Source organism: Poecilia reticulata, chromosome 5 (assembly GCF_904066995.2).
Source record: "Poecilia reticulata chromosome 5, P_reticulata-male-v2, whole genome shotgun sequence".
Taxonomy (NCBI): Eukaryota; Metazoa; Chordata; class Actinopteri; order Cyprinodontiformes; family Poeciliidae; genus Poecilia; species Poecilia reticulata.
Genome location: NC_088834.1, coordinates 6490602 through 6509523, shown reverse-complemented (window position 1 = coordinate 6509523; position 18922 = coordinate 6490602). Strand labels below are relative to the sequence as shown.

At 37.9% G+C, this 18922-nt stretch overlaps 1 protein-coding gene across 3 annotated transcripts in view; it reads right to left on the bottom strand.

Annotated features, from left to right (window-relative positions):
- The window catches only part of magi3b (membrane associated guanylate kinase, WW and PDZ domain containing 3b), a 153563-nt gene that overhangs the window by 20672 nt on the left and 113969 nt on the right, over positions 1 to 18922 (bottom strand). For all 3 annotated transcript variants that reach the window (XM_081606905.1, XM_081606903.1, XM_081606904.1), the window contains exons 4-8: positions 11169 to 11375; positions 8063 to 8222; positions 7038 to 7117; positions 5151 to 5208; positions 4008 to 4114 (exon numbers count right to left, since the gene is read on the bottom strand). In XM_081606905.1, coding sequence (XP_081463031.1) covers positions 4008 to 4114; positions 5151 to 5208; positions 7038 to 7117; positions 8063 to 8222; positions 11169 to 11375 — 612 coding nt within the window. The remainder of the gene's footprint in view (positions 1 to 4007; positions 4115 to 5150; positions 5209 to 7037; positions 7118 to 8062; positions 8223 to 11168; positions 11376 to 18922) is intronic.

Below are 18922 nucleotides of genomic sequence, written 5' to 3'. Positions count from 1 at the left end.
CCATATTTGTGCTGTTTTGTTTGGGTATATCTGTTTCCCTGTCCTGAACTTGCTTCAAATTAGTACAAGCTTTTCCACATTTAGTTCCCAACTTCCTGTTCTGGCTGGTCTAAATAACAACTCCACACCTCCCTCTCACTTCCCTCAGCTTTTATAAATACTCCATGACTTTCAGTGTGTGAGAGCAATTCAAATGCAGACACTCTCAAACTCTCATACGGTTCACCAGGCTAAAAACATCCAGGGCCGACAACTGCAAGTGTAAATTATAACAGCAATTGAAGACTCAAGATGTCCGCTGCTGTTATACGGATCATGGAAAGCTTATTTACATAATTATATTGAAATGGCTTGATGAACTCTTTTTATCGCTTCTCGCAAGGAGTCCTGAAATTTATTTTTGAAAGGACATATTTGTATGAACAGAAAAAGACAGATGTAAAGAAGGGGGACAGAGAAGGAGACAGAAGAAGGAAGTGAGTGTGACTTGTGCAAGCCTGGACTTGAGTAGGATGGTTCACAGAAAGTCTCTTGGCTGAAATATGGAGATTGTAAACAGAAGACAAACAAAACAGTATTTCCACCTTGTCAAGCAGCCATGCGGTCTGACTGCTTACATGTGAGAAGGCAGGGGAGTAGACCTCCATCTTTATTTATCATATGTGAGAAAATATCCACCGACAACTTTATTAGGAACACTTATTCAATTGCTTGTTACCACATGGTGAATCAGTCAATCACACTGCAGGAATTCAATGCATTTAGACATCTAGATGTGAAGCTTTGCTGAAGTTCAAACCAAGCACGAGAAAAAAAAAGATTTAGGCCACTTTGAATGTGGCATGGCTGCTCCAGATGGGTTACTCTGATAATGTCAGAAGTTGCTATTTGTATTTGATTCATTAAATGAAACACAGCCAACCAAATCCTCAGTTAGTTCTCCAATTCCACTCTTTTTCATGTTACAATATAATAAAATCAAATCAATTTCAGAAATTGAAAATGATATATATATATATATATATATATATATATATATATATATATATATATATATATATATATATAAAATCTAACTTTTTCCATTTATTTTTCTTTGAAGAGTTTTTGTGAGCTACGCCATAATGATGCAGTACATTTTACATAAAAAGTGTATCAATATTAACCAGCTGTCAGCCATTGGGTATAAACAAACCTATACTTTAAAAAGAAAAAAAAAAAAAAAACAAGGAGAAAAGTTTCTTGGTGTGTGTCGTCGCCTTAGGTGTAACCGCCGACTGCCGATGTCTTGGTTTGATCATAGCAACCGTCTGACAGCTCAGCAGGTTGTGTAATCAGTAATCAGCAGTGAGATGGCGGTTTACTCAGTCCCAACACACCTGAGCAGAGAGACGCCTGATTATGCTTGGCCTCTTTAACGGGATGTTCCACCAGCTGTTGACACATGCACCGCTAAAAGGCGGCCTCCTCCCCTTGCATTCCTTCTTTTACGGCTCTGAAACCCTGCCAGCACTACGAGCACGTCTCACTCAATGCTGATCAGCAGCTTGATCTTCCATAACATATCTATTGTAACGGAAAGGTTTTATGTTTATCAGGCAAAAAATAAAAAAATAAAAAATGTTTAAAGAAGTGTCTTAACTGGAGGCCTTACAAAAAATGATTAAATACTAAAATTGTTGGTGGCTGAAGTGATGATTCTTTCTCCATTGTTTCTGGGAAGTATATTCATCAAAGCAAGCTGGCACACAGAGCAAGCAGAGTGAATCAAATTGCTTTCATATTTTAATAAATTAAGATAATTCCAGAATCCACAATGATCAAAGTGAAAACAGAAAAGGGAAAGGAGTGAAAAATAACCATAATGACATCAAAATGACTAATCAGTAAATTATTTTTACTGATTGAAACAGTAGAGATAAAAAAAAGGTTATGTTTATTCATAAAGAACTCTCATAAAAAACTGCATGAAGTAGTCTGGTCAGCTCAGATGAGTCAAGTTTAACAGAACTTTCCAGATAAAAAAAAAAAAAGACAGACAATGGTTGTGCACGTTAGGACTTGTGCTGAACTAATTATAAGTAGACATGAATGTGCAAGTCTTAAAAACCTGAAGGTGTTGTCAAGGCTTAACAAGTACATTACAAAAGTGCAATATCTTGTAATACTTTTACAGAATGTCGTCACACCCTGTTCTAGAAATTAAAGGACAAACTTTAGAAAAAAAAAATTAAAGCTTAAAGAAGCCTTTATTTAATTTCCAGATTATCTCAATGTGGGAGGAGGGGTGGGGAAGTGCAGCATTACAGCAAGTTCTCCCAACAGAAAAATCTAAGATATTATCTGCTTCAGGCTCTACAATTATAGAAAGCTGAAAGTATTTTTTTTTTCAAATGTTTAAAGCATATTGCTGTGGTTTATTTGTCGTAGATGCTTAGGAGAGGAATACCTTCATAGTATTCCAGCCTGGGAGGTATATTCCCAGGTTGGGAATATACTTTGATAGATGACAGAAGATGCAGTTATGGAATAATGATATACTACAGTTTTGCTGAATTTTGTTTACTGCAACAGGGAAGACAGCAGCTGCAGACTGCCTATTAATACCAGTTCATGCCAAATCTAAATAAAAAAACCTCATGGCGCTAGAGTCGCATCAAAACATAATCCTCCTTAAATTTGTGTCACGCTCCACCTCTGGAAATATACAAATAAGTCTATCTGTTGCTTTTTAAAGTATGTCTGCTGACAGACATGCAGACAAGAAACTGGAACAAGCTCAAAACCCAACTGGGAATTAATATAAAATGCATGTTAATGAACTGAACAACCATGTCTTTACTGTCATTCTTTATTATGAGCAGAGTGATGTGGAGCACTTAGTCTGTAAACAAGCAAAGTGAAGAACAATTTTTAGTGAACAAATTACATAGGGAATGTACGCAGCAAGCTCTAAGTTGTTTTATGGTGTAGATGTGTAAAATTACAATTTAGATATTTTTAATCTTATTTTAAAACCTTGCTATGACAAAACTTAATATATATCTTATTATTTTCTAATAATTACTTAAAGTAATGATTTGGCCATATGTTGGCTCTGACATAGTATGTTTCCTCAATTTTTAATCTTGAGAAAGAAATTAAAACTGTAATTTCAGTGAATGTGTGCCCGTCTCAGGTAGTTGTGCATTTTATAGGTTGGAACAACATGGGTTTTTTTTTTTATAATGCAGATGTGGAACATGTTTCTACTCCTATGGGATGTAGCATACTATAGAGGCAATCATTCTGCAGCTCTGCTAAGGTATTATGGAATCCCAGACTGTTTTAACAGAAACATTGTCTGCATTGTTGGCTCTGCCATCTATCGTTTTCCTCATTACTCTACTCCATCTGTCTGTTGATCAGGTCTCTGATTTAGGGGCAGTTTAACACAGGAAATGGAACAGCACAGCCCATGTCCAGAAAACATGGAAGATCTTGCAGCACAGGGTCCAGTTGCAGATCATACTTCACCTAATCTCCCCCAAATTCCTGGGTTGACTTGCTTCATAATGGTGCAGCTATCACTATAGACTGTGCACATTTTTCTACAACACTTTTTCCTTCCACTCAACTATACAATAATATGCTTGTAGCACAACATCATATAATTATTTTTTTAGCCATGAAATGTTGTGTTGTACCCTTTTTGTAGAGCATGATAATGACTGCCTGATAGACAACTATCTTCGTTTGATATAATAAATCATCTATGTTAAAAACAAATTGTATTGTTTTTGTGTATATTAAGATTTTCTGAAAAACTGAATTTTTGATTTTCTTTAGCTGAAAACCATATCAAAGGTAATACTTTGTTTCACTCAAATTCAGAGTGAAACATATCACTGAATTTGAGTTTTATTTTTTGAACTGAATTTCTGAAATAAATCAACTTTCTGTTGATTTTCCAGGTTTGTAGGTATAGAAAATAGAAAATGTAGCACAATGAACAGATCAGATGTTACCTTGAGAAGATGCAGCTGCAGCTTGTTGAATCGAAGCAGTGTCTTTGCTTAGCTTCTTCTTTGCCTCCAGAACTGGGTTCTCAAACTGGGTCCTCTGATTGATGTGGCTGAAACAAACATGTTCAGTTTTAAGTGATGAATGACTCTCAACCATTTGCATCAGTTTCTTGTGGAGGGATGCTGAAGCAACACCACCACCTTTTACAAACGGAACACATGGAGAAAACGACTGGATTGTATCACATTGTTTTCTGTGGAATGGCTTTTAGCCACCTAATATTCCAGGAAATGAAGCTCAGACAGTGAGAAACATCCTGTTCCTCAACAAGAAGGTAAACAGCTTGTTCCCCTCCTGGCATACAAACCAGGACCGTTGTTTCAAAGGGAACTCATTTCAAACTAAACACTGGCAGCTACAAGCTCCATCAATATAGCATTGACTTTCCATGTCCAAACACTGCAAGTTTCTTCCTCTTGTCATTTCTACCTTGAAGGTTTTCATCTGCTGCCTGAGCAATAAAACAACACGAGCTTTTCCCTTCTGTTTCATCACAGCAGCGAACAGGCTCTTCCTTCAGCCCTCATTCTGCTGTTTCAATGTGTTCTGGTTAAGAATCTCCCTGTTCCATTTCCCTCCATTGTTGATGAAATGCTAAACTTAATGGCTTCTTCACTCATTTCCAACTGTGATGCTGAGTGCAAAAACATATAACACACATACAACCATCATGGAATAATATACTCTCCAAGTATTGCTCCATGTACACAAACTGACTGACACATAACGCAGCGAGAGTCCAATCAATGTTGTGCTTACAGGCAGGTCACAGCACAGAGTTTCACTTTGCCACCCACTGATAAACAAGAGGAAAATCCTTATCAAACTCTTTCAGGTAAATGCTTCCTCTCTGCATGTTACATAACTCGACGTTTTCTCACCCAAAATGACACTACAGCCATTTGTTTTATTTTTAGACAGAACAGATTCTTGCCAGTTTGCTCTTCATAAACACAAAGCAGTAAAATCATCGCAGCACGTGCTCTCATCCTTTATGTACGTCTGGTTATAATAGGATGTAAACAAAAAATAAAAGAACATGCCAAAAAAAATGAATTTCAAAACACAGGATTAATTACACTTACTCAACGTAGTACGTGCCATATTGTGGGTCATCAATTTCTTCCCAGCCATACGGTAGCTCTGGACGACAAAAACAGTGTGTCATTATTTTGCGAGAAATGCCGGTAACAATCAGGAAGGATGAACTGAATAAATAGACAGTATTTATGACATGTCTGGGAATTGTAACCAGTTCAGCATAATGATCAGGCACAATTTTACACTGTCAGATAAAATGTTGATTATTTTCATCCCCTATTGGTTTTTTCACTGTGGATAACAACAGTCCCTTTACCAGCTTGAACAAGCATCTTTACCAGGGCTTTTGCTTTTGTTCTAGTCTACATTTAATACCCTAACACAGTGGAACACAAAACCCGCCTGTTTCCTGAATTGTATGATGTCTGGACTTTCCCATGCTGTTTCTACTTGACTTGAAATTATATTTGCATACCATTTTTTTGAACAATGACTATATTCTGGCACCTTTAGGTGCACATTTTTCTTCCTGATATCCCTTTCAGACACATTTGATTTTTGCCTTAAAATAGATCCACAGATTATTGTCAGATAACTAGAAGCCTATAAGAAAGACTTCATGCAATTGTTTAGAGGTAAGCACACTTACAGTACATACACTTCTGACTTTGAAGAAAGCAATAAATAAAAGTATCGGAAAAAAATGTTCTCCTTATTCTGACTTTTAGCAAAAACAAATGAACTCAGAGGATCTAAATTTCTTAAAAAGGGAAATATCTTCTTTCTTGACAGACAAGAACAAAATCTTGTCTTTTCATGAGCTGCGTGTAAATCTCCGATTTCAGTTCTTATTTTTATAAAAACTTGTCTTGATTAACATAACACATGATGTAAATCAAGTGTTTTATTGTGAAATTAAAGTTTTCTGTTCCTAAAACAGAAAACATAGTGTCCAAACTGCAGGAAAAATGTCCACCAACATAAAAGGGAAGTAGAAAAAATACTTTTTATAAAAATAAAACCATTTTGTACTCCACTGTATGTTCACATGGATTTATCTCAGAAACAACAGAAACACATCAGAGTGTGTGCCAATGACTTGTGGTACACACTGGTGGAAAACTGTGTCATTAGGAGACAGTTTTTCTGAAAATAGCTGCTAGATAAAATGCTGCACTTAACCTCACCATGGCAACCTGAACTCGTAGCAGATGGACAGCTGATAATCATCAACGTCTCTCATCTATGTTCTGTTTACACAGAATTTAATCGCTGCAGATTGAACTTTTCAGCGTCGAGGAAGCAGACATTAATATGAAGTATCTCAATTCCCTCTGCAGTTACTCCAGAAATTACATCTCCAGTTGTATCACTACGTAGCAGTTAAAGTTTGCATTAAACTTTTTTGCAACACGCAGAGCAGTTCTATAGCTTGTAATAAGCAAGTAGACTGGAATGAATGATGCACGTAATTTCCTGTTGAAAATATAAGCCAGAAAGAGAGAAAAGATAGAGAAAGAAAAAAAAAGGCTCTCAAAGCAACAGAAAGCTAGGAGTTGCCTTTCAGAAGAATCATGTAGGTTTTTCTTGTAAAAATCCATTAAAAACTTGCTGAAGGGTTCAACTCTTTCAGAAGTGGCCTCTGTTCATTTCTGTCTGCACTTAAGCCAACACTATCATCCTGGGGATACAAAAAGAACCTCATGTCTGATATTCCTTTAAGGAGATGCCTGTCTCCAAATTTCAAGATATTTAGGCCACGTTCCTGAGGGTTATTTTAAGTGGTCAAAACATGTCAAAATGAAAAATGTTAGGTTAAAATGTTAGGCATAAATTTCATAAGACAGTAGATTATATATTTTTCTGAATGCATGTGTAGAGGTTAGCAGAACTATTTATGCTTGAGTAAACTAGAAAAGCACAACACGTACCGCCGTCCTCACACTTCTCTGGGGGCTTCGCCTTTTTCGCCAAGCGGGGGTCCAACCATGTGGTCGTCTTTGTATTGTGACTGTGTACCACAAAAACAGCAGGCAGAAAATATCAACAACAATATTACCAGAAGGGAAAAAGAAGCTGAAGCAAGAGAACTGACTGAAAGAGTCTCAAAGCTGCCTGCATAATATGCTCTTGCGGACAAGTGCATTGGTTTCTGTTCGCTGTGTTTATGTTTAGGTGGCCTTTTCTCGGAGAAGGACTAAATCCTCTGAATGTGAAACATGTCTCGTTTATTCTCAAATGGATTAAATATCTGGAGTGTGTAATCAACAGAAAAAAATCACAATAGTCTTCTAATATCTCCAGAGATAAGCGGCTTATAACCAAATATGAATGAAAGACAACACTAATAACTAGACCTTGGAAATGTATGTTTGCTTTACAATAACATGAAAAGAAAAGAAACTGGTTTTGCACAAAGAGCTTAAAATATCCAATATCCAAAAAGTCCAATATCCAAAACCTATGTTGTGTTGAACTGAACAAGAACAAAAAAATAACACTGACAAGTTTTGTTTTTTTTTTTGCTATTTTCTTTTAGAATCCGTGAAATTCTGAGATATTCCTTTGCTATCAAGAACAAAAGAAAGTGGATTTACCAAAACAGCAGCTCTATTGTTGCCAACCCAGTGATGACACAAAAGCACAATTGTGCAGTGACAATCAAACCTAATATGTCATGCCTTCTTTGACAGGTTGAAAAGTACGTTTGTACTGAAACGTTTGATGTATTACTTATCGAATTGTGAGAAGGTTAAAATAAATCAAATACTAAATGAGATTAAGTGCAGAAACTAACTTGTTTATATTAGTTTGTCCCTTATTATATGAAAAGCAAGATAAATCAAGCCTGTACATAGTTTTAAAATAGCTCTTTTTTCATTGACTCTAATCGGTGTGTTAGATGACTAAAGTGTCCCTCAGCAGTCTATCGTCACATCAGCGCTGTCTCACTTACTCTATGAAGTAGACCATGCCAGTTTCAGTGTAAGCCATCTCCCAGTTGTAAGGCAGGGGTTCCAGGCTGTCATCGCGGGGAAGAGAGCTCCATGTACGGAAGTCCATGGTGCTGCTGGACTGATTGTAGCTGGGCACCGTTTTCCTCCAGTCCTTGTGCTCTAGAGAGAGTGGATGGACATGATAAAAAAAAGGGGAATAAAAATAGAAAAAGACAGTTAAAGGTTAGCCCGCAGAAACACAGAGGCCAGCTACTTTATATTACCTGCTTCAGGGGAGTAAAAGAAGAGGATATTCAGCTCATAAGATTTGCATGGAAGTGATGATGTGTGTGCGTGTGTGGGCCTGCCAAGGGGTTGTTTTGCATTTACCACAGCATGCTGTTAGTCCTTTTGCCTATGTATATACACATGTATATTTCCCACAGTTCACAGTGATAGAGGTGAGAGTTCACACACGTAGACCCATTTCAATTCAAAAGCAATTACAATTTTATAATTCTTCCATGCTGTTTACACTGTAGCATTCTCCTTTTCTTTTACTGAGAAACTACATCATAATGAACATGAAACATGCAACAAAGGCCCAGCTAATTCACTTTGCACTCAGTGCTTTTCCTCAGAAGATGGTTATAAAAGATGAAAGACAAGAGCTTTTTATCCTTTCCTTTTTATGTAGAGCCAACCTCCCAACAATAGAAAATAATGTCGAAAGATGTAATGTCCAGCACACACCTAAAGCATTTCAAAGCATTCGTGTTTGCAAAATAAACTGCCCCACATGAACAGTAGAATTGGTTTTAATAATCTGAACACGCTGTTCCACAGCAGCACTCTGGTAATATGGCACCTTTTTAACTGGTCTCCTTTTTGCCTCTAAGATCAAAAACACACACTTGCGCTTCATCTTTACAGATACAAAATGCACATGGCATGTTTGAAGATGTGCACTTGTCATGTAGACACTTAGAGAACCAGCCTGAGGGAATGGCCCAAGGGAAAGATGAGTTCATCAGCAAGGTTCAAAGCAAGGTGAGGGCCCACTTGACGGTAGGACTGTAGTTGATAATGACAGTCTGAGCTCTGATGAAGAGCTTAGAAACACAGAGCTCACATTTTCCATTAACCTTCTTTTTCATTCCACCATGCTTGTTCTGCCCATCTATGGCTGGTCTGAGATCGCTCTGCAGCAGTGCTTCAGCAGGGCAGTCATTTGTGACCAGCTTTCTTCCATAAAAAGAAGTCTGGATCATTTAGTGTTTGATTTCAATATGACAGAGCCGTTGGGTAAACAGACACTGGATCTCTGTGAATCCTTTGTGCAGCTGAGCAAGCAGTGTTGGAGCAGCTTCTGTCAAAACAATGTTTCATTCTGGAGAACTTATTTTCAGCTTGGACTTGATTCAATGTTCACCCCAATTCTCTCTCTCTAAAAAAAAAAAAAAGGCCAGGTATGTTACCAAGCATGTAACCTACTTCTGTCACAGGAGTTTTCTCCTTGAAAGCTTTAAGGGGAGATTTACTCTCTGGAGAGACGAGGAGCTGAGCTGATTGAACTCCGAGTCTCTGTCAAGGTGACCTGTGAAAAAGTGAACTGGCTGGACTCAGCAACAGCTTTGTTAGGTGTAGAGATGCACAAATCATATTTTTCCTAGATAGTACTTATTTCTTGTTCATTTAGAGATCTGACTTGCTAATTCAGCTTTTGTTGTTTTTCTGAAAACAATTAACAAATAAAACAGAAAAATGCTACAGGTTCTTTGTTAGAGGAAAGTTTTAATTGAGTTTAACCAATGTGTAAATTTGGTTTTTGCACTAAACTCAACCTGCCCTTTTGACCTTTTACCATTTGAATCAATATTTTATAGACATCAAACTGTGTTTTAGAGAATGTGTAGAATTATTCAGTTAATGTTTGAACAGTGTAAGTATTTTAGAGTTGCTGTCTGTCTGAAAGCAAGTTTATTTGTTGTTGTCCATCACTTTTACCAGTTCTCCAAGCTGTTTGTACTTTCCACTAGACAAGTCAGGCTCACTCCAACTGAGTTGTGCTTTGCCAGAGGGCCTTTAATTTTAGGGTAACATTTTGATATTGGGCGATCTCGTGAAATGCCTTTTCACCACATTCAACATTCATTTTTGCAACAAAATGACAGAGGCATGCAATTTTGACAAAGAAACCTAAAAACTACTTTTTCTCTAATCTGTTTTAACCTAATCCGAGTCCACAAGACATGTATATTTTTGACAAAACAACCTTGAAGTTAAATAAGAATCCAAAACATTGTCCACTAAGCTTTTTAAAGTTAATCTATTTTCCAGACTATAAGTTGCACTTTCATGCATTTGGTAGTCTTTCAACTTGTTAGTTAGGTGAGACATTATGACGCATTTTTTGACTGATGCATTAAATATTAATTCACACTGACAAACAAGAGCCAAGGAATAAAGTATAAACATTACCATCTGCAGCCCCTTTCCTTAACAAGTTGAAAGGAAGATGTGCTGCTGGAAGAGCCAAGCGTTATATCTCCATGCCCTAGTAGTTGCAAAGGGGATGAATAAAAATGTCTTTGCAGGTGAACCTACTTGCTGTTGCCACTTTATTCAGTGCGTAAAGCAGTATCACCCTGGATTTACAATGCATGCATCTCCGCTCCTCTCCAACAGCGAGTTGCGGAGTGGAGCCATGACTGACCACACTGACTTATAGAAAGGACATCAGTGTGTCAAAAACTACCAGCAGACCTGCGAGCTTTGGTTGAGTAGTTTCCATAAGTTCATTGAAAAGCAGGTACCCAAACCCAGCGTGTCACCAGATTACATATGTTGTACAGTTTCCAAATAAATGCAAATTCTATGGGGTTTTTTTTTACTCTTCAAGATGCATTTTTTGAACAATGCAACTTACAGTCCAGTGCGACTTGGTGATGATACATTAACTTAACAGGGTCCACCTGAATACACAGCAGGCATTGAATTTTTTTTTTAAATTTGCAAACATGAAAGATAAACAGTTACTAAAACCTATCTTTGTAACAATAAGCAGACCACGGTGAAATGACTGCTGTTTAATGTAACACGCATAGCGCTTTGAAATGAACTGACCAGGCAATCCATTGACCAGCGGGGGCCTCTCATCATCATCCTCCTCCTCGGGTACAGCGCTGTCCTTCCTATCCATCTTACTGACTGAGGTGGTGCGCTTCCTGGGAACCTCGCCGCTGAAGTCCTCATCAAACAGCACCTGATCCACCAGGTCAGGCTGCACCAGGTTGGGCTCTGCTGGAGGCTTGGGGGTCCCATAGTAGTTACCTTATGAATGAAAAAAAGAAAGAATGATGAAACAATAGAAATACAGAAACTGGAGCTCTAATCAACAATAAAGCAAATGATTAAAAAATATATATATTTGTGGTATATCTGCCTGTTTGTGGTAGGTGATATATAAACCAGTACATCTAACATTAATCAAATAAGATGATTATATTCTCAAAATGTCACACAGCAGTACCTCAGACTCCCAAGTTCCTTATTCCTTATACTTCCTCCTTTGCATGATTTTCACGTCTTTTAACCTTCTGCTTTGTTTTCCCTCAATAACTGCACCACAGGGCGGTCATGACTCATGTAACATTAAAATCACTTCACTTGGAATTTGCCAGCAACTAATTACACTGATCATTGAATACAGCAATTATCTATCTCTCACTTCGTGTTTTTTCCTTGGTGAAGAAAGACCTTGTGTATACTGAGCATAAATATCCATAGAGATCACAGCACCCTTAAAGAGAAGGGGATGAAGTGCAAAACTTTGTTAAATTATTTTCTCATTTAACTCGTGGGGTGATCCATCTATCTATGGGCTGGTGAGCAGTATGTGGAATGCAATTTAGGCACAGAATAAGTAATTATTCCACCTCCATTAGGATTATAAATAATGTGCCCACTAATTTACATTCTAACCATTTATTATGATTATTTGTTTTTTAAGCGTTGCTCTGTCAGAAGTGTTTACTCTAAAACCACCAGATTATTTTCTGGCAGTCCATTTGGAAGATAAAATATTTACATAGTTTCTACAATAAGCAATCTCGGCTAAAACAAGGAATGTAATTGGATTAATTAAAGTATGTAGAGAAATACCACAGGGAAATTTGAATCTCTGGCAATTTAATTAGCCGCCATCAACTTGATCATACTTTAAGTTACTCCCAGTTGTGAAGGAGCTGTGATATGCTGTGCTTTTGATGTACTTAAGTTTTAACACACCAACATAACAAATGCTGTTTTTGTGGAAGCAGCATTTATCAACTCTAGATCTTTTTATAGCATGAGGGGAAAGAAAAGAAAGCTGACATCAGCATGGAGTGCAAAGAACAGAGGGCTCTGAGGACAACATCACAGTCATTCCAGCAGCTTTACAGCACTAACACTGACACCACAACTGCTTTTCTGATAAGTGAGCTCATCTTGAACCCGGCCTCATCTCTGCAGGCATGCTAACGACAATACAAAGCGATCTAGGTTAATGCAACGATTGCCGATCTCCCTTCAAAGCAGGAGGAAGATTGAGGAGAGGGAGGCTGGATGAAAGCCGGCCCCTCCTCTGTTGACATGCAACTCTGTGTTTACTAAATGACACTCATCCGCATTTGTCAAAGATGGCTTCATTAACAGGAGTTGCATAACGATAGCGGGGAGAGATTGGGTGTGCTGCCTAATCCCTGCCTGTCTCCCGCTGCACACTGACATTCATCAGCCAGACGCTACCTCTGTGATTAATTACTTACAAACATGTGTCTTGGCCCCTGATAAATGTGTGCTGCATATAGAGAAGTGTGTGAAAGCAGTGTGTCAGTGAAGATTTGTGGCACCATTTGCCATTACGAATGATGGCAAGCCTCATAAGCAGATGAGACCGGGAAACTTGTCCGGCGGTACTTGTGAACCTCGTGTCACAAGGTTGATGAGCCGGGGGAAGAGTGAGCTGACTCTTTCAAAGAGTGTGCAAGCCATTTCATGGTCGTGGGCTCAGCGAGTGGAAATGAAAAGATTCCTGTCGTCAATGACAGTCTGTAGAGGCTGCACAAGGTCACGAGCCCCTTCATCTTGCCACAATCAGACAGAGCAGACAGATACACAGTCAAACAACCATTCAACTATGACCTAAATGCTCCACTCACATTCAAATCCAATTTAATCTCCTTTCCTTTTTTCTGTCTCATAAAAGTGCGACTCATTAACGCTGCAGGGGCTCCAAAACAGCTCCATTGGAATAGACGTCCATTTGGGAAAATATTTGTATTTCTTTACAGTAAATTACACAGTAAAACCCAGTTAGTTCTCCTTACTTAAAAAATATATATATTTGCAATATCATTGCCCCAAAATGTTTTAGTTTTTATTAATTTAACCGATTGAGCAATGTTAACTTGTACAATTCTAGTGGGCGTTAACTTAAGTTAACTTAATAAATTAGTTTAGAGATCAGTGAATAAACTTTCTCTTTTCTAACAATGTCAGCCTTTCCCGTCAGCTGTGCCGCTAGTCTTGAACAGGACTAGTCAGTTTTGGTCCTCTGGCTTAGTTCAGGTTGAAATCAGGGGACCCAGAGGCACTGAGATTGAGAAGGGACCAGCACACTCAGAAAGTCCCGCTGTGAGTCCCTGGCACAGATGGCTTCCAATTCTCCTTGCCAGAAAGTATGAGAGCCTCTGGCTCAACCAGCCTTTACTAAAGTTTGCAACCTACCAAGAACAGCAGGGACATACAAGTAGATTCTTTGAATAGTTATGCAAAGGTAAAAAGCTGTATGATGTCAGGAAAACATGACATTGGGATTTTTTGTAGAAAATTGTGAAAATAACATTTACTGCACAACACTTTCCTCTTAACTCGAACATTAATAATGATGATGTCACCATTTCACATTCAAAGTACAGAACAGCTTTCAGCAGACAATTTGTTTGGGTCAGGGAAACTAGGGAAAATGTCACATTAGTGAAATTTTAAAGTGTGTTCTATTCATCCTTTTGCTTATTGGCTGTTTGATGTCAAATTTATATTAATTCACCTTAAAATTTTTCTTACCATAGTAAAAACCTTCCCACTGGTCTACACTTTGCCGTGTACAGAGGATCATAGCTCTCAGTTATTGACAAATGATTGCTTTCTGGAGGAATGATCTCCATCCATCCATCCATTTTCTTGACACCCTTGTCCCTTTGTGGGGTCGGGAGGGTTGCTGGTGCTTATCTCCAGCTAACGTTCCGGGCGAGAGGTGGGGTAGGAATGATCTCTGTTCAGGTATTAAATTTTACCCAATAGCCAATGTTTGGTCGTGATGTATGTAAGGCGTATGAACCTCAGCAGAAATTGCCTACGCTGTAAACAACCATCCTCCACTGTGAAGGGAGAAGCGTCACTGCCATTGCTAAATCTACATGTAGACTACAATTCTGAAACCACACAGAAAATCAACGTCATCATTCACAACAACTCCTTTCTGTTTGCTGATTGACTCCGTAGAAATTCTACCAGGGAAATCAATATCAATCGGAGAAAGCCCGGATGAGCCGTTAAGGCAGATTTGAATCGAGTGGATTTGCATTCTCAACTCAGTCTGTTTGACATGAGAAGGTTTCTTTCCTGAGCACAAAAACAAATTTAAAAATAGCAAGAAGCCAAAGCAGCCATACTCACACAAGGGACCTGGCAGTTGTTTGGAACTGTGTTTGTGATCAATTTTGTCTTTAAGTCTCTTGTTTTTTTTATGTCAAAGTAAAGCTCTACCGTTTTTTGTATTTTTCCACTCATCTTCAATGTTTTCTTTACTTCGTTCAGTAATGTGTCTGAACACAGCTTCTTTGCAATAACACTCTCATTCCACATGAAGAGTGAAGAACCTCCAGATTGTCCAATCCAAAGCAAACGAGACCAGTGTCGCTTTCCTTTCTGAAAGTGACCTCTGTTGGTCCCCAGAAGCAATGCTGTCATCTGTGGCCAGACATGTCTCTGAGCCAAAGGGATGGTCGACAAGGAAGCTGCCTGTTTGTTGGGATCCTGCCAGTTCCTTGGGCAACTGATAGTACAGCCTGTGTTGGACCTAAAAGGACTTTCCCCTTTGTTTTAAGTAGATGCTGATGAGATTATGGGTGGATTCTTTGTGTCTCTTCTCTTTCCCATTTTCTCTTTTCATGTATTAGAACTAGGTCATAATTTCTGAATCAGCCCCTTCAACAGAGCCTTCTTCTTGACATCTAAATATTAGTCATCTTGACTTGATTTAAAAAGTCTTGACTAAAAGAAGAGTCTATGCTGCATTTTGGTGCATTGTAAGTGAACTATTAGACCTTCATGTTCTATTATTTAATATTACACTTAAAATTGTGCAAAAATATCTTCTTTTATCTTTTAAAGTGAGACAGTTAAGGTCAAGAATCCATCTTCAGCTGAAATTTATGTTAAAGATAAACCAAGAGACTGATCTGTTGTTTGATCACCGGTGATATTGTTTGGGTTATTTACATTAAAATCACTTAAACTAGCAGACGTGAAATGTAACAGCTTACCAAACGCTTCATCCAAGCACTTCTTTGTGGTTGTGAAATTACATACATTGATTTTGTGGAGACTATTGTGCTTCACAGAAAAGGTAGAGTTAATAGGACCATTTATGAAAGGATCATTGATAAAGAAGGATGAAAATCACATGTGATGCAACGCCAATAAAATATTTTAAAATGGAGAAAAAAATTCTGTGCAGGATCCATTAACATAATAAGCATTCAGGCAAGCCATTTGGGACTATTAGTGGAAGCATTATGATTAGCTAAGAATCCCATTAGCTCAGTACCTTGAGCACAACTCACTTACTGTACACTAATAAACTGAAGGTAATTCATGAGCTCTTCAATGAAGGACTGAAACCCATGTGAGCCATAAAAAGGAACAAATGCCCTTGTTTATTCCTCCCTTTTCACAGAAAAATGGGCCACACTTCAAGCACGGCTAAATGGAATAAATCCCATTCCCCGGTCCGATTACTTCCAGCTCCTCTTTAAGTTCCCTGTGCAGCTGGGAGATCAACACTGTCTTCCACAGAAGCCGGGCAGTGCCTTCTGCTGACTGGGCTTATGAGTAAGGGAAGAGGAAGGGGTAACTGCTATAAGAGTATTCCCTCACGGGGATACTGTACCAAAATCTCCCCACTTTTCAGGGCTAATCCACACGTCTCCTCACAACCAGCCGGTCCTGCTTATACTTCTTTCATTGGAAGCTGAGAAGCTCAGCATCCTTTCAGTTCAGCTACTGTATGCTTGTCTGCTGTTTGCTCTCGATGTCTCTGCCTCTGCCTAATGTCAACATTTTACAAAGGTGGAAACCCTCCTGCATGGCTCCAGTTAGAGTAACATCTTCTTGTTGGCTTGTCAGCTTCGATATTTGAATTTTTGGATCATTTATTCAAACGTAAAAATGGATTTATGATTATGTAGAACTTTACACATACCATATCTCTACACCAGGGTTTTTTTTTTCTGACAATAATATTTTCTCATATATTGATGGTGGATTTTACCTTAAAGGGGCAGTATTATGTAAAATCTACTTTTTTGAGCTTTACATCATGTTATAATGTTACAGCATGAGTTTTAGTCACTGAATGTAATGTGGTTACGTGATTGTACTATAAAATGAATATATGGTTGGAAAACACAAAGTACTCCCCTTTAACATTGGCCGATTGCCCCACTGGTCATTTTATCTGTATATGTAAACTGATAGAGATTCACAAATGAACAGAAGAAGAAATGCACCTGGGCACATCAAGCACCAAGCTGATCTCACCTGTGAAGCTCCTTCACTTTGGAAAAGGATTAGGCTTTATCTTTTAATTTCATAACTTATAAGCAGCAAAAGATGCAAAAGATAGGGAACGACAGAACCGTGCAGTAACAGTACGTTTTGATGTAACCGGAGGTTTCCCTTCCCAGACTTTTGGAAAAATCCTCTCCCATTTCACAGCAGCTTGGATTTGCCTCAGAGAAAAATGAGCTTAAAGAGAATGGGAAGATTATCGTGTCATTGCCATAATCATTGTGCAATAAGATAAATCCTCCTTTCCAGTTCCTTTATGAAAGAAATACAGTGAGACCATCTGACTTTCCAAGACATTTGAATCCTGAGAAAAAGCACATGTTCCATTATATTAAAATAAAAGATGCAGACAGTCTAACACACATATGTCAAAGTCAAGGCCCGCGGGCCACATCCGGCCCGCAAATCAATTATCTATGGCCCCCTGAATGATATTTAATTACTATGAGAACCGGCCCGCAAGCCAGAGCCGCCCGCTCGTGTTTTGCCTGCAAACACTACATTTCCCATAATGCAACGGTAGCCCGCGAAGTGACTACAGCGCGCCCAAACGGCTTCATTATTCATCAGCTCAGAGCCTCACCCCGAACATTGATGAACTTGTACAAAAGATGAGACACCTCCAAGTATCAGGCTCAGCCTCAGACAAGTGAGCATCACAGAGCAGTAACGTATTTTCAGTTTATAAGTTTCAGTTAAATTTTTACATTTGTTTCTACAAAACGTGATTTTTCTTTGAATGAAGTATTGTTTTGTCTGTGTGCCATATATTTTTGTATTTTAATTTATTGTATTTATTTTTCAGTTGAATGGATTCAGGTAAAATTGCAGATAAGAGCCATGAGAAAGAATACAACTGATTTGATTTATTTTTTTACTTTACTATTTGAAAGCAGTGATCGGTAGGATCATAGAGCAGCACAGTAATGCATTTTCAGTTTATAATGCATGCACTTTGATTTATGCATCTATCTTGATATTAAGAAACATATTTTGTTTTTAAAAACAATTAAATTTGTTGCTGTTTGCCTCTTGAAAAATGTTTTCCCTTGAAGTTACTGACAGAGCCATAACAAAATATTGCTTTATTCATTTAATCGTTAAATAATATACACTGTGTTAGGTCTTGGTTCAACAGGCTATGTGCAATCATTTCAATATGTTTTAATAAACATTAAACCAGTCCGGCCCTCTGCTTGTAGCAAATTTGTTTTTTTGGCCCTCTGTGTATTTGACTTTGACATCCCTGGTCTAACACAAAGCATCCCTGGTTTTGTACTCTTTACTGTAAATACCTCAACGAATGTTGCTAACTTTTAAGATACAATGCCTTTCAAAAGTATTTACATCATATTTTTTTACATATATCCACAAAAGTAAAAGTATTTTAAAGGGATTTTTTTTTTTAATGAGATCAACAAATTGTAGGGCATAATTATGAAATGAAATGAAAATATCTGTAACTATTGTACATTGACAAAATCTGCAGCCACTTTTACCCCTAAATAAAATTAGTTTCCTTCAAAAGCCACCAAATTATAAATTAGAGTCCACTTATGTTTTAGTTTAACCAGACATAAACTGAAATGGTTTAGACAGCATGTGTCAAATTCAAGGTCATTGGGCCAAATGTGGCTCAACATAGATATTTGCATGTAGACTCCAGATGACCACATACATAGAACTTAAAGATAACAGTTATTTGCTTGAATATGATTTAATCAGTCAAATCAAGTTAATGTTGTTTGTATTGTTTGCATCAATGTGTAAAGATTTTAGGACGTTCACACTGAATACAGAGAAAATATTTTAACAGTTTAATTGGTAGTTTTATTAATACATTCTGCCACAGCAGGGCCCTAGACGTTATTCATGAACATCACTTTTATTGGCCTACAATGAAAATGAGTTTAACACCTCTGGTTTAGACCAAATCATACTAATGTGTTAGAATGACTCAGCCGAAATTTGAACCTAACTCC